Genomic DNA, 13,665 nt, shown 5'->3' on the forward strand with positions numbered 1-13,665 from the left:
ACATCGGGCTCCCTGCTCAGCAGGGAGTCTGCTTCTCCCTCTGACCCTCTTCCCTCTCATGCTTCCTATCTCTCATTCTCTCTCTCTCTCAAATAAATAAATAAAATCTTTAAAAAAAAATAAAGTGAAGATGTCCTAAAAAATAAAATAAAATAAATAAAGTGAAGAAGTCCTGGGATTGAGTCCTGCATTGGGCTCCCTGCTCAGTGGGGAGTCTGCTTCTCCCTCTGCCCCTCCCACCTGCTTGTGCTCTCTTGCTATCTCTCTCTCTCAAATAAATAAATAAAATCTTAAAAAAAAATAAAGTGAATTTCTTCAGTTTCACTTCAATTTAAATTCTTCAGTAAAATTAAGGGGAATAATCTATTTTAAAAAAGTAGCTTATATAGTATGATTCCATTTCAATGAAAGCATATTTTTCAAAAAAAAAAAGATTCCTCCATGCATCAACCATTGATCCATCATTCTATTTTTGCATAGACAGAGACTTGCCATAAGGTTCACCAATGTTAACAGTTAATTCTGGGTGACTGAATTTTGTTGATTTTATTTTTTCTGTTGTTTCAGCTTTTATTTATTTTTGAGAGAGAAAGAATCTTAAGAAGTCTCCATGTGATGTGGGGATTGATCTCACACGACCCTGAGATCATGACCTGAGCCGAAATCAAGAGTTGGTCGCTTAACCAAATGAACCACCCAGGGGGTCCCCCTTTTTAACTTTTAGTTTTGCAAAGCTTCCTAAATGATCTTTCCTTTAGTCTTCACTCTCCAAACCATCCCTCCTTGGTTATCAGAGGTATCTTTCTTTCTTTTTCTTAATTTTTAATTTAATTTTTTAAAGGATTTTATTTATTTTTTTGACAGAGAGAGAGATAGCGAGAGGAGGAACACCAGCAGGGGGAGTGGGAGAGGGAGAAGCCGGCTTCCCACTGAGCAGGGAGCCCGATGCAGGGCTCGATCCCAGGACACTGGGATCATGACACGAGCCGAAGGCAGATGTTTAACGACTGAGCCACCCAGGCGTCGCCCCCCCCCCTTTTTAAGATTTATTTATTTGAGAGAAAGAGAGAGAGCAAGCAGGGGGGAGGGGCAGAAGGCGAGAGAGAAACTCAAGCAGACTCCTCACTGAGCGAGGAGCCCAACATGGGGCTCGGTCCCATGACCTTGAGATCAGACTTGAGCTGAAACCAAGAGTCAGAAGCTTTAACTGACTGCATCACCCAGGCACCCCCAGGGGTATCTTTCTAAAACACAAGTTTCTTCCTTGAAATCCCAAATGGCTTCCTCTTACCTAAATAAGAAAGGTCAGACTCCTTAGCTTGGCACTGAGAACCTTCTCACCTCTTCTTTCTTTGGCCTGTGATCTTGTGATTCCCATGCACTAACCTCGTTCCCTGACTATGCCTGGCTCTCCTTCCCTGGCACACAGCCTTGGCTATCTCTTCTACAGGGTTGCCCTTCCTGTCTACCTCCAGCACCCCTACCTCATCTGTCCAATCTCAATTCCTTCCCTAATGCTCTGTTCAAAGCCTCACTCGCCTCCCCAAGCAGTCAGCCTCTCTTTCTTCTCTGTTCCCTCCCCAGTACTTGGTATATACCATTATCAACATTTACCAGATTATAGTTTTAATATAAAATTAAAATGTGTTTTAATTTACATATTTAAATTATAATTAGTCATCTTGATGTCTGTTTCTGGCCCCCTACCCACTTCTTCTAATGAAGGAGCATCTCTATTTGACATCTCTATTCAACTTTCTTTTCTTTTCTTTTTTAAAGGCAGGTCACCCGTGACGTGAGATGCTGCATTTTTTTAAAAGATTTTATTTATTTGCCAGAGAGAGAGAGAGAGAGAGCACGTGCACAAGGAAGGGGAGCAGCAGGCAGAGGGAGAAGGAGAAGCAGCTCTTCTGCTGAGCAAGGAGCCTGATGCGGGGCTCCATCCCAGGATCCTGGGATCATGACCCAAACCACCGAAGACAGACACTCAAACAATTGAGCCATCCAGGTGTCCCTCCTTCCTTTCTTTTCTTTTCTTTTCTTTCTTCTTCTTTTTCTTTCTTTCTCTTTCTTTCTTTCTTTCTTCTTTCCTTTCTTTCTTTCTTTCTTTCTTCTTTCTTTCTTTTCTTTCCTTCCTCTCTTTCTTTCAGATTTTATTTACTTATTTGAGAAAGAGAGCATGAACAGGGGAGGGGCAGAGGGAGAGGGTGAAGCAGACTCCCCACTGAGCAGGGAGCCTGATGCACAGGACTCCATCCCAGGACCCCGGGATCCTGACCTGAGCTGAAGGCAGATGCTTAACCAACTGAGCCACCACTCCATGCCCAGGGGCCCCTCTCTATTCAACCTTAATCCTAGAATAGTACATAGTAGGTGCTAAGTGAATGTTGTTAGATAGGAGAATATTTTATTAGATTGAAGGAATTATGTAACTTTTGGTAGAAAATGTATTATAGAACTTTTTTTTAAAAATACTTTCTTTCTTTATTTGACAGAGAAAGAGACAGCGAGAGAGGGAACACAAGCAGGGGGAGTGGGAGAGGGAGAAGCAGGCTTCTTGCTGAGCAGGGAGCCCAATGCGGGGCTCGATCCCAGGACCCTGGGATCATGACCTGAGCTGAAGGCAGACGCTTAACGACTGAGCCACCTAGGCACCTCTATAGAACTTTTTTTAAAAGAAGATTTTATTTATTTATTTGAGAGAGAGAGCGTGCACGCTAGAGAGAGCATGAGCTGGGGGAGGGGCAGAGGGAGAAGCAGACTCCCTGCTGAGCAGGGAGCCCACGATGGCGATGAGGGGATCAGGGATCAATGCCAGAACCCCAGGATCACAACCTGAGCTGAAGGCAGCCACTTAACCAACTGAGCCACCCAGATGCCCGAATCATAGAACTTTTTTAAAAAGGTGGTTTAAAAAAAAAAAAAAACTTTCGGGGGCGGAGCAAGATGGCGGAGGAGTAGGAGACCTAGATTTTGTCTGGTCTCAGGAATTCAGCTGAATAGGGATCAAACCATTCTGAACACCTACGAACTCAACAGGAGATCGAACAGGAGAGTAGCAACAACTCTCTGAACAGAGAAGCGACCACTTACTGGAAGGTAGGGCGTGCGGAGAAGTGAATCCGAGGCGATATTCGGGAGGATAGACGGCGGGGGAGGGGCCTCCGCCGGCCGCTTCTGGCAAGTGCTAGAGCCGCGGAGCACAAAATCGGACCTTTTAAAAGTTGGCTCGACGGAGGGACGTCGCTGCAGTGGCTAAGCGGGGGGTGGAATCCTCCCGGGACAGTGTGGTCTCAGGACCCTTGGGGTCACAGAGAGACCGGGGGTGCCTGAGTGCGCCAGAGCTCCCAGGTGTCGGGGCGGGGAAGCCGGCTGCAGATACGGAGCAGAGTCGCGGGCTCTCAGCTCGGGGTTGCCATAAACTGTGATCCGCGGCCCAGTCGGGGCACGGCTCCCCCAGCAAGGACCCAACAAGCAGCAGATCCGGGGAGACTCCCCTTCCTTCCCGGGGAGGAGCGGCGCGGGAACGCACTGCAGGGATCTGCTGGGTTTGGAGACTCCGAGCGGGGTCGGGTGCCAGAGATAGCAACGCTCGGTCACAGGCCGGGTGAGCACGGAGTGCGGCCGGAGACCGGGGGCACGGGAGTGGCTGCTTTTCTCTGGGGGCGCACTGAGGAGTGGGGCCCCGAGTTCTCGGCTCCTCCGGGCGGAGACTGGGAGGCCGCCGTTTTCGCCCTGGTCCTCCAAAGCTGTACCGAGAGCTTGCAGGGAACAAAAGCTCCTGAGAGCAAACTGGAGCAGCTTCCTTAGCCCGGACCGACAAGGGCGGGGCAATTCCGCCTCCGGCAAAGACATTTGGAAACCACAGCAACAGGCCCCTCCCCCAGAAGATCAGCACAAACAGCCGGCAAGCCAAGACCAAGTTGATCGATCAAGGAGAATAGGAGAACTCCAGCGCTAGGGGAATACTGCACATAGATTCATGGCTTCTTTTTTTTTTTTTTTTTTTTACCATGATTCATTATTTCATCAAAGTTAATTTTTGTTGACTTTTTTTTATTTTTCTTTTTCCCTTTTTCAACCAACATCTTATAAATCCCTTTTTTAAAAAAAAAACATTTTTTATTTTTTTTTCATTTTTAGAGTCATGTTTTATCCCTTCATAGTAGTTATCCTTGTTTTTGGCATATATATATAAGTTGTTCTCTCTTTAAAATTTTGAGGTACAGTTTCTTCTAACAGATCAAAATATACCCTAAACCACTAGTGTAGGGCTTTGTTCTAGTCTCCTGCCTGATCACATTCTCTCCCTTTTTCCTTTTTTTTTTTTTCCTTAAATCTTCTTTCTTTTTTCAAACAACTTATCTTACCAAGTCCTTTTATAAAATCTTTTATAATTTTCATCTTTACAGTCATCTTCCATCCCTTCATTGTATCAACCCTTATTTTGTACATATATGTCTTTCTTCCTTTAAAATTTTAGGAGGCACTTTTTTCTAACAGACCAAAATACGCGCAAAATCTAGTGTGTGGCACTGATCTATGCACTAGCCTGATCATATTTGATCATATTCTGCCTTTTTTGAATTGTTTTGTTTTTGTTTTTATCTTTCTTTTTTTTTTTTTCTTTTTCTCTTTCTTTTTTCTTTCTTTCCCTTTCTTTTCCCCTGGTTTCAGGTCTTTTCTGATTTGTATACAGTATATTTGCTGGGGACGTTGTAAACCTGTTAGCCTTTTGTTCTCTCATTCATCTATTCTCCTCTGGACAAAATGACAAGACGAAAGAAATCACCTCAGCAAAAAGAACAAGAGGTAGTACCGTCAGCCAGGGACCTACTCAATACGGACATTAGTACGATGTCGGACCTAGAGTTCAGAATCATGACTTTAAAGATACTAGCTGGGCTTGAAAAAAGCGTGGAAGTTATTAGAGAAACCCTTTCTGGAGAAATAAAAGAACTAAAATCTAACCAAATCGAAATCAAAAAGGCTATTGATGAGGTGCAATCAAAAATGGGGGCACTAAATGCTAGGATAAATGAGGCAGAAGAGAGAATCAGCGATATAGAAGACCAAATGATGGAAAATAAAGAGGCTGAGAAAAAGAGAGAGAAACAACTACAGGATCACGAGGGCAGAATTCGAGAGATAAGTGATACGATAAGACGAAACAACATTAGAATAATTGGGATCCCAGAAGAAGAAGAGAGAGAGAGAGGGGCAGAAGGTATATTGGAGCAAATTATAGCAGAGAACTTCCCTAATGTGAGGAAGGAAACAGGCATTAAAATCCAGGAGGCACAGAGAACCCCTCTCAAAATCAACAAAAATAGGTCAACACCCCGACATCTAATAGTAAAACTTACGAGTCTCAGAGACAAAGAGAAAATCCTGAAAGCAGCTCGGGAGAAGAGATATGTAACCTACAATGGTAGAAACATTAGATTGGCAACAGACCTATCCACAGAGACCTGGCAGGCCAGAAAGGACTGGCAAGATATCTTCAGAGCACTAAACGAGAAAAATATGCAGCCAAGAATACTATATCCAGCTAGGCTATCATTGAAAATAGAAGGAGAGATAAAAAGCTTCCAGAACAAACAAAAACTAAAGGAATTTGCAAACACGAAACCAGCCCTCCAAGAAATATTGAGAGGGGTCCTCTAAGCAAAGAGAGAACCTAAAAGCAGCAAAGAGCAGAAACGAGCACAGACAACAGACAGTTAACAGTCACCTTACAGGTAATACAATGGCACTAAATTCATACCTTTCAATAGTTACCCTGAATGTAAATGGGCTAAATGCCCCAATCAAAAGACACAGGCTATCAGATTGGATTAAAAAACAAGACCCATCCATATGCTGTCTGCAAGAGACTCATTTTACACCCAAAGACACCCCCAGATTGAAAGTGAGGGGGTGGAAAACCATTTACCATGCTAATGGACACCAAAAGAAAGCTGGGGTGGCAATCCTTATATCAGACAAACTAGATTTTAAAACAAAGACTGTAATAAGAGATGAGGAAGGACACTATATCCTACTTAAAGGGTCTATCCAACAAGAAGATCTAACAATTGTAAATATCTATGCCCCGAACATGGGAGCAGCCAATTATATAAGGCAATTAATAACAAAAGCAAAGAAACACATTGACAATACAATAATAGTGGGGGACTTTAACACCCCCCTGACTGAAATGGACAGATCATCTAAGCAAAAGATCAACAAGGAAATAAAGACTTTAAATGACACACTGGACCAAATGGACTTCACAGACATATTCAGAACATTCCATCCCAAAGCAACGGAATACACATTCTTCTCTAGTGCCCATGGAACATTCTCCAGAATTGATCACATCCTAGGTCACAAATCAGGTCTCAATCGGTACCAAAAGATTGGGATCATTCCCTGCATATTTTCAGACCACAATGCTTTGAAACTAGAACTCAACCACAAGAGGAAAGTCGGAAAGAACTCAAATACATGGAGGCTAAAGAGCATCCTACTAAAGAATGAATGGGTCAACCAAGAAATTAAAGAAGAATTAAAAAAATTCATGGAAACCAATGAAAATGAAAACACAACTGTCCAAAATCTTTGGGATACAGCAAAGGCAGTCCTGAGAGGAAAGTATATAGCAATACAAGCCTTTCTCAAGAAACAAGAAAGGTCTCAAATACACAACCTAACCCTACACCTGGAGAAAGGAGCTGGAGAAAGAACAGCAAAGAAAGCCTAAACCTAGCAGGAGAAGAGAAATCATAAAGATCAGAGCAGAAATCAATGAACTAGAAACCAAAAGAACAGTAGAACAGATCAACGAAACTAGGAGCTGGTTCTTTGAAAGAATTAACAAGATTGATAAACCCCTGGCCAGACTGATCAAAAAGAAAAGAGAAATGACCCAAATCAACAAAATCATGAATGAAAGAGGAGAGATCACAAGCAACACCAAAGAAATACAAACAATTATAAGAACATATTATGAGCAACTCTATGCCAGCAAATTAGATAACCTGGAAGAAATGGGTGCATTCCTAGAGATGTATCAACTACCAAAATTGAACCAGGAAGAAATAGAAAACCTGAACAGACCTAGAACCACTAAGGAAATTGAAACAGTCATCAAAAATCTCCCAAGAAACAAAAGCCCAGGGCCAGATGGCTTCCCAGGGGAATTCTATCAGACATTTCAAGAAGAATTGATACCTATTCTCCTGAAACTGTTCCAAAAAATAGAAATGGAAGGGAAACTTCCAAACTCATTTTATGAGGCCAGCATTACCTTGATCCCAAAACCAGACAAAGTCCCCATCAAAAAAGAGAATTACAATATCCTTGATGAACATGGATGCAAAAATTCTCACCAAAATACTAGCCAATAGGATCCAACAGTACATTAAAAGGATTATTCACCACGACCAAGTGGGATTTATTCCTGGGCTGCAAGGCTGGTTCAACATCCGCAAATCAATCAACGTGATACAATACATTAACAAAAGAAAGAGCAAGAATCATATGATCCTCTCAATAGATGCAGAAAAAGCATTTGACAAAGTACAACATCCTTTCTTGATCAAAACTCTTCAGAGTATAGGGATAGAGGGTACATACCTCAATATCATAAAAGCCATCTATGAAAAACCTACAGCGAATATCATTCTCAATGGGGAAAGGCTGAGAGCTTTTCCCCTAAGGTCAGGAACGCGGCAGGGATGTCCACTCTCACCACTGCTATTCAACATAGTATTAGAAGTCCTAGCCACAGCAATCAGACAACAAAAAGAAATCAAAGGCATCCTAATCGGCAAAGAGGAAGTCAAACTCTCACTCTTTGCAGATGATATGATACTGTATGTGGAAAACCCAAAAGACTCCACCCCAAAACTGCTAGAACTCATACAGGAATTCAGTAAAGTAGCAGGATATAAAATCAATGCACAGAAATCAGTGGCATTCCTATACACCAACAACAAGACAGAAGAGAGACAAATCAAGGAGTCGATCCCATTTACAATTGCACCCAAAACCATTAGATACCTAGGAATAAATCTAACCAAAGAGGCAAAGGATCTGTACTCAGAAAACTATAAAATACTCAGGAAAGAAATTGAAGAAGACACAAAGAAATGGAAAAACGTTCCATGCTCATGGATTGGGAGAATCAACATTGTGAAGATGTCAATGCTACCTAGAGCAATCTACACATTCAATGCAATCCCCATCAAAATACCATCCACTTTTTTCAAAGAAATGGAACAAATAATCCTAAAATTTGTATGGAACCAGAAGAGACCCAGAATAGCCAGAGGAATACTGAAAAAGAAAAGCAAAGCTGGCGGCATCACAATTCCGGACTTCCAGCTCTATTACAAAGCTGTCATCATCAAGACAGTATGGTACTGGCACAAAAACAGACACATAGATCAATGGAACAGAATTGAGAGCCCAGAAATGGACCCTCAACTCTATGGTCAACTTATTTTTGACAAAGCAGGAAAGAATGTCCAATGGCAAAAAGACAGTCTCTTCAACAAATGGTGTTGGGAAAATTGGACAGCCACATGCAGAAGAATGAAACTGGACCATTTCCTTACACCACACACAAAAATAGACTCCAAATGGCTGAAAGACCTAAACGTGAGACAGGAGTCCATCCAAATCCTAAAGGAGAACACAGGTAGCAACCTTTTCGACCTTAGCCGCAGCAACTTCTTCCTAGAAACATCGCCAAAGGCACGGGAAGCCAGGGCAAAAATGAACTATTGGGATTTCATCAAGATAAAAAGCTTCTGCACAGCAAAAGAAACAGTCCACAAAACCAAAAGACAACCGACAGAATGGGAGAAAATATTTGCAAATGACATATCAGATAAAGGGCTAGTATCCAAAATCTATAAAGAACTTATCAAACTCAACACCCAAAGAACAAATAATCCAATCAAGAAATGGGCAGAAGACATGAACAGACATTTTTCCAAAGAAGACATCCAAATGGCCAACAGGCACATGAAAAAGTGCTCAACATCGCTTGGCATCAGGGAAATCCAAATCAAAACCTCAATGAGATACCACCTCACACCCGTCAGAATGGCTAAAATTAACAAGTCAGGGAACGACAGATGTTGGCGGGGATGTGGAGAAAGGGGAACCCTCCTACACTGTTGGTGGGAATGCAAGCTGGTGCAACCCCTCTGGAAAACAGTATGGAGGTTCCTCAAACAGTTGAAATTAGAGCTACCGTTCGATCCAGCAATTGCACTACTGGGTATTTACCACAAAGATACAAATGTAGGGACCCGAAGGGGTACGTGTACCCCAATGTTTATAGCAGCAATGTCCACCATAGCCAAACTGTGGAAAGAGCCAAGATGCCCACCGAAAGATGAATGGATAAAGAAGATGTGGTATATATACACAATGGAATATTATGCAGCCATCAAAAGGAATGAGATCTTGCCATTTGCAACGACGTGGATGGAACTGGAGGGTGTTATGCTGAGTGAAATAAGTCAATCAGAGAAAGACATGTATCACATGACCTCACTGATATGAGGAATTCTTAATCTCAGGAAAGAAACTGAGTGTTACTGGAGTGGTTGGGGGTGGGAGGGATGGGGTGGCTGGGTGATAGATATTGGGGAGGGTATGTGCTACGGTGAGCGCTGTGAATTGTGCAAGACTGTTGAATCACAGATCTGTACTTCTGAAACAAATAATGCAACATATTTTAAGAAAAAAGAAAAAGAAGAAGATAACAGGAGAGGAAGAAAAGGGGAGTATGTCAGAGGGGGAGACGAACCATGAGAGATGATGGACTCTGAAAAACAAACTGAGGGTTCTAGAGGGGAGGGGGGTAGGGGGATGGGTTAGCCTGGTGATGGGTATTGAGGAGGGCACGTTCTGCATGGAGCACTGGGTGTTATGAACAAACAATGAATCATGGAACACTGCACCAAAAACTAATGATGTAATATATGGTGATTAACATAACAATAAAAAATTAAAAAAAAAACTTTCAAGTACACAGACAAAAAAATGCAAACATTTCTAAGCAGAAATTTTCCAAAGCCTGTTGTAATAAATGGAGATAATTTGCAAACTAATGTCCTTAAAAATAGTTTGTTTCTCATTTGAGTAGAGTATTTTCTCCAATATAACTTAGGCTTACAAATTAAAGAATCATTCATATTCTGAATTAGAACAAATTAAAGAAATTATAATGGGGAGGGGCGCCTGGCTGGCTCAGTCAGTGGAACATGTGACTCTTGATCTAAGCCTCACATTGGTTGTGAGATTACTTAAAAATAAAATCTTAAAAAAATAAAGAAATTATAATGGTATCACTACCACGGCTGTTTATCACTTAATGGAAACATGTTGAATAACAGACTAACATTCTTTTCCCAAAATGGAGAAATTTGTTCAACTCTGTTGCTGCTTTATTCCACTGAACTAACTACCTCCCATTTCAGCACCTCATCAGTCTTAGCACTATTACTCTGAATTCTTTATTTAAACAACTCATAGAAAGAAAGTTCCAATTCTGTTCACAGGTGTTATATTAATATTGTTTGTCATCTGCTGAGTATTTGAGCTTGGGTCTGGTACTGTGCCCAGTTACAAAAAAGAAATCACTATTTCTGCCCTTAGGAAGATAAGAGTCCAGTTGCAGAGATAAAATACAAACACACATAAAGTAATCAGAAAACACTTCAAGGCAATATTTAGTGGTAGTGTCCAGTTTTGTGGTATAGTAGTTACATGGTATAGAAGTTGATGTCTAATTATAATTTAAATATGTAAATTAAAACACATTTTAATTTTATATTAAAACTATAATCTGGTAAATGTTGATAATGGTATATACCAAGTACTGGGGAGGGAACAGAGAAGAAAGAGAGGCTGACTGCTTGGGGAGGCGAGTGAGGCTTTGAACAGAGCATTAGGGAAGGAATTGAGATTGGACAGATGAGGTAGGGGTGGGTGCTGGAGGTAGACAGGACAGTTCCTTGTGGTCAAGGAAGGCCTTGTTAATGCAGTTGATTTGAGCTCCGAAGTGTAGGAAGAATTTGAGCTACTGGAAATAAGGGGGAAAACACCCTACCTGAGATTTTCTCCATCTCTTCCAGTAGCTTTTCCAAGTCTTTATTCAGGTCTGACAGCATTTTCAGCATGTTGTCATAGTTTCTTTCTCCAGGGTCAGAATCAGCCATCTGGGCAGTGCACAGAAAGAAGACGCAGATTTGAAATAGATGGACGTTTCAATTCCAGCTCTATTTCTCACACCTGGATAGCCCAAGCCAGAAATCTGAGGTCACCTTTTTTTTTTTTTTAAGATTTCATTTATTTATTTATTTGAGAGAGAGAGAATGAGAGACAGAGAGCACGAGAGGGAAGAGGGTCAGAGGGAGAAGCAGACTCCCTGCCGAGCAGGGAGCCCGATGCGGGACTCGATCAGGGACTCCAGGATCATGACCTGAGCCGAAGGCAGTCGCTTAACCAACTGAGCCACCCAGGCGCCCTGAGGTCATCTTTAATTCCTCCTTATCTTATTTTCCTGACCCAAGGGGTCACTGAAATTCACCCATTTTATTTGTTCATGGAATATTTACTCATCTATGGGTCAAGAAGGCCCAGTGCTTGGGAGTTGCCAGTGAACACTGCCTTTGTGGAACTCATAGCCTCGCCCAGCTCTTTAAAGTCTTTATCCTCCCTCTCTCCAAGGTTGCAGCTTTACTTGAGGTCCATTCTGTTATCCACCATTGAAGAGATTTACTGGGCATCTACTATGTGCCAGACATCTACTGTGGCTCTGTAGATACTGTAGTATATTTGTGGATGCAGACAGATAAAACCCATGCTCTCACCGAGCTTCCATTCCAGGGGGAGATACAAATAATAAACAACAGAATGGTAAAGATACCTTTGGTTTGTGGTCACTGCAAAAATAAAACAAAACAGCATGGTTTAATAAAGAGAATCTTTCACGGGGAGGGGTGCTTTAGCTTGTCAACTCAGCTAAGTCCTTTCTAATGAAGCCGCATTTGAACTGATACTTCAATGATAACCATTTCTTTTAAAAGATTTTATTTTATTTTACTTTACTTATTAGAGAGACAGAGCATGAGCAGGGAGGGGGGGCAGAGGCAGAGGGCCAAGCAGACTCCCCGCTGAGCAGGGAGCTTAATGTGGGGCTCAGTTCCAGGACCCCGAGATCATCACTTGAGCTGAAGGCAAATGCTCAACTGACAGAGCCACCCAGGAGCCCTTGACACTTGAATGATAAAAAGGAATTGGCATGTAAAGAGCTAAGGAAGAGTTCTAGACAGAATGGCTCAAGAAAAGGTGGGAGTGGTCCTCATGTGTTTTAAAGCATGGAAAGAAAGTACAGAATGGGGTCGAGGAGAAAAGTGGTATGAGGTAGATCAGTTCGGTAGGCAAGAATTTTGGTTTTATTTTGAGTGTGAGGAAAAGCCACTGGAAATTGAAAGCGGGGGATTATGTTTTAAGACAATGACTTCAGCTGCCATTTGGAAAATGGACTACTACAGAAGGTTGAGAGGAGGTAAGAGTGGGAGAACCAGTTAGTTAAGGGAGCACTAGAATGGTCTAGAGATGGAAGTAGCTTTGGGCTAGGGTGGTAAGTAATGATATCAATGGTGAAAAGTGGAGGGGTTCAGACTGTATTTTGGAAGATAAGCCAGAAGAATTTGGAAAAGGATCTGATGTGTCTAGGTTTGCAGAGGTAAGTGGTGGTAAGAGAAAAATCAAAATGACTCCTAATTTTGATGAGAACAACTTGATATGAGGTGTTATTAACTGAAGTGGGGAAGACTAAGAGAAGAACGGATTAGAAGGGAAACCAAATACTCGATTTTTTAAAAAAAGTTTTATTTATTTAAGTAATCTCCACCCAATGTGGAGCTTGAACTCACAGCCCTGAGATTAAGAGTCACAGGCTCCACTGACTGAGCCAGCCAGGTCCCCCCCAAATGCTCTATTTTGAATATGTGAACGTGAGATGCCTATTAGGCCTCAGAGTAGAGATTCAAATAGGCAGTTGAATATATAGGCCTGGAGTTCAGGAGAAAGGTTGGAGCTAAAAATACAAAGTTTGGAACTAACGTGCATGCTCTCTTCACCTTTCATTTGGACTATTTTCATAAACTCCTAACTGTTCTTCCTGCTTCTGGCTTCATCTTGTCAAATCCATTTTCCAGTTCACCTCCCGAATGACCTTACCTAACATGCAAATCTGACCATGTCACTCTGTTTACAACCCTTCAATAGCTCCCATTTTCTTTCAGGATAAAACATAACCTCTTTACTACATATATAAGATCCTTTATAATCAAGCTCCTGACTGTTCCCATTCTCATCCAGTTCTGGGTTGTGACCAAATAATTGAAGAAAACCTTAAGAGATCTCAAATTAAAATCTGTAAGAGTTGTGTATTTCCCTGAGACATGATTAAAAAAATCCATGAAAAAACATAAAACTCTGCAAAGTTAAAAAAATTAGTTTTCTTATAAAAGAGCTAAAGAAATACAAAATGGAATAAAATCATTCTATCATGTGAAGTGGTTACAAAATCTGTGCAAAGGCAAGAAGTAGATAATGACACAATTCATATCTAAGTTGTGTGGGCTACTTGCT

General features: G+C 41.7%; 1 protein-coding gene across 1 annotated transcript in view; it reads right to left on the reverse strand.

Moving 5' to 3' along the window:
* The window catches only part of SYCE3 (synaptonemal complex central element protein 3), a 28,018-nt gene extending 16,796 nt beyond the window's left edge, over positions 1-11,222 (reverse strand). Inside the window, exon 1 of the mRNA XM_028115347.2 lies at positions 11,114-11,222. Within this exon, the coding sequence (XP_027971148.1) occupies positions 11,114-11,222 (109 nt within the window). The remainder of the gene's footprint in view (positions 1-11,113) is intronic.
* Positions 11,223-13,665: the final 2,443 nt, after the last annotated feature.

Source organism: Eumetopias jubatus, unplaced genomic scaffold (assembly GCF_037043125.1).
Source record: "Eumetopias jubatus isolate StellerSeaLion01/CBP00866 unplaced genomic scaffold, mEumJub1_p1.0 scaffold_8, whole genome shotgun sequence".
In the NCBI taxonomy this organism is placed as follows: Eukaryota; Metazoa; Chordata; class Mammalia; order Carnivora; family Otariidae; genus Eumetopias; species Eumetopias jubatus.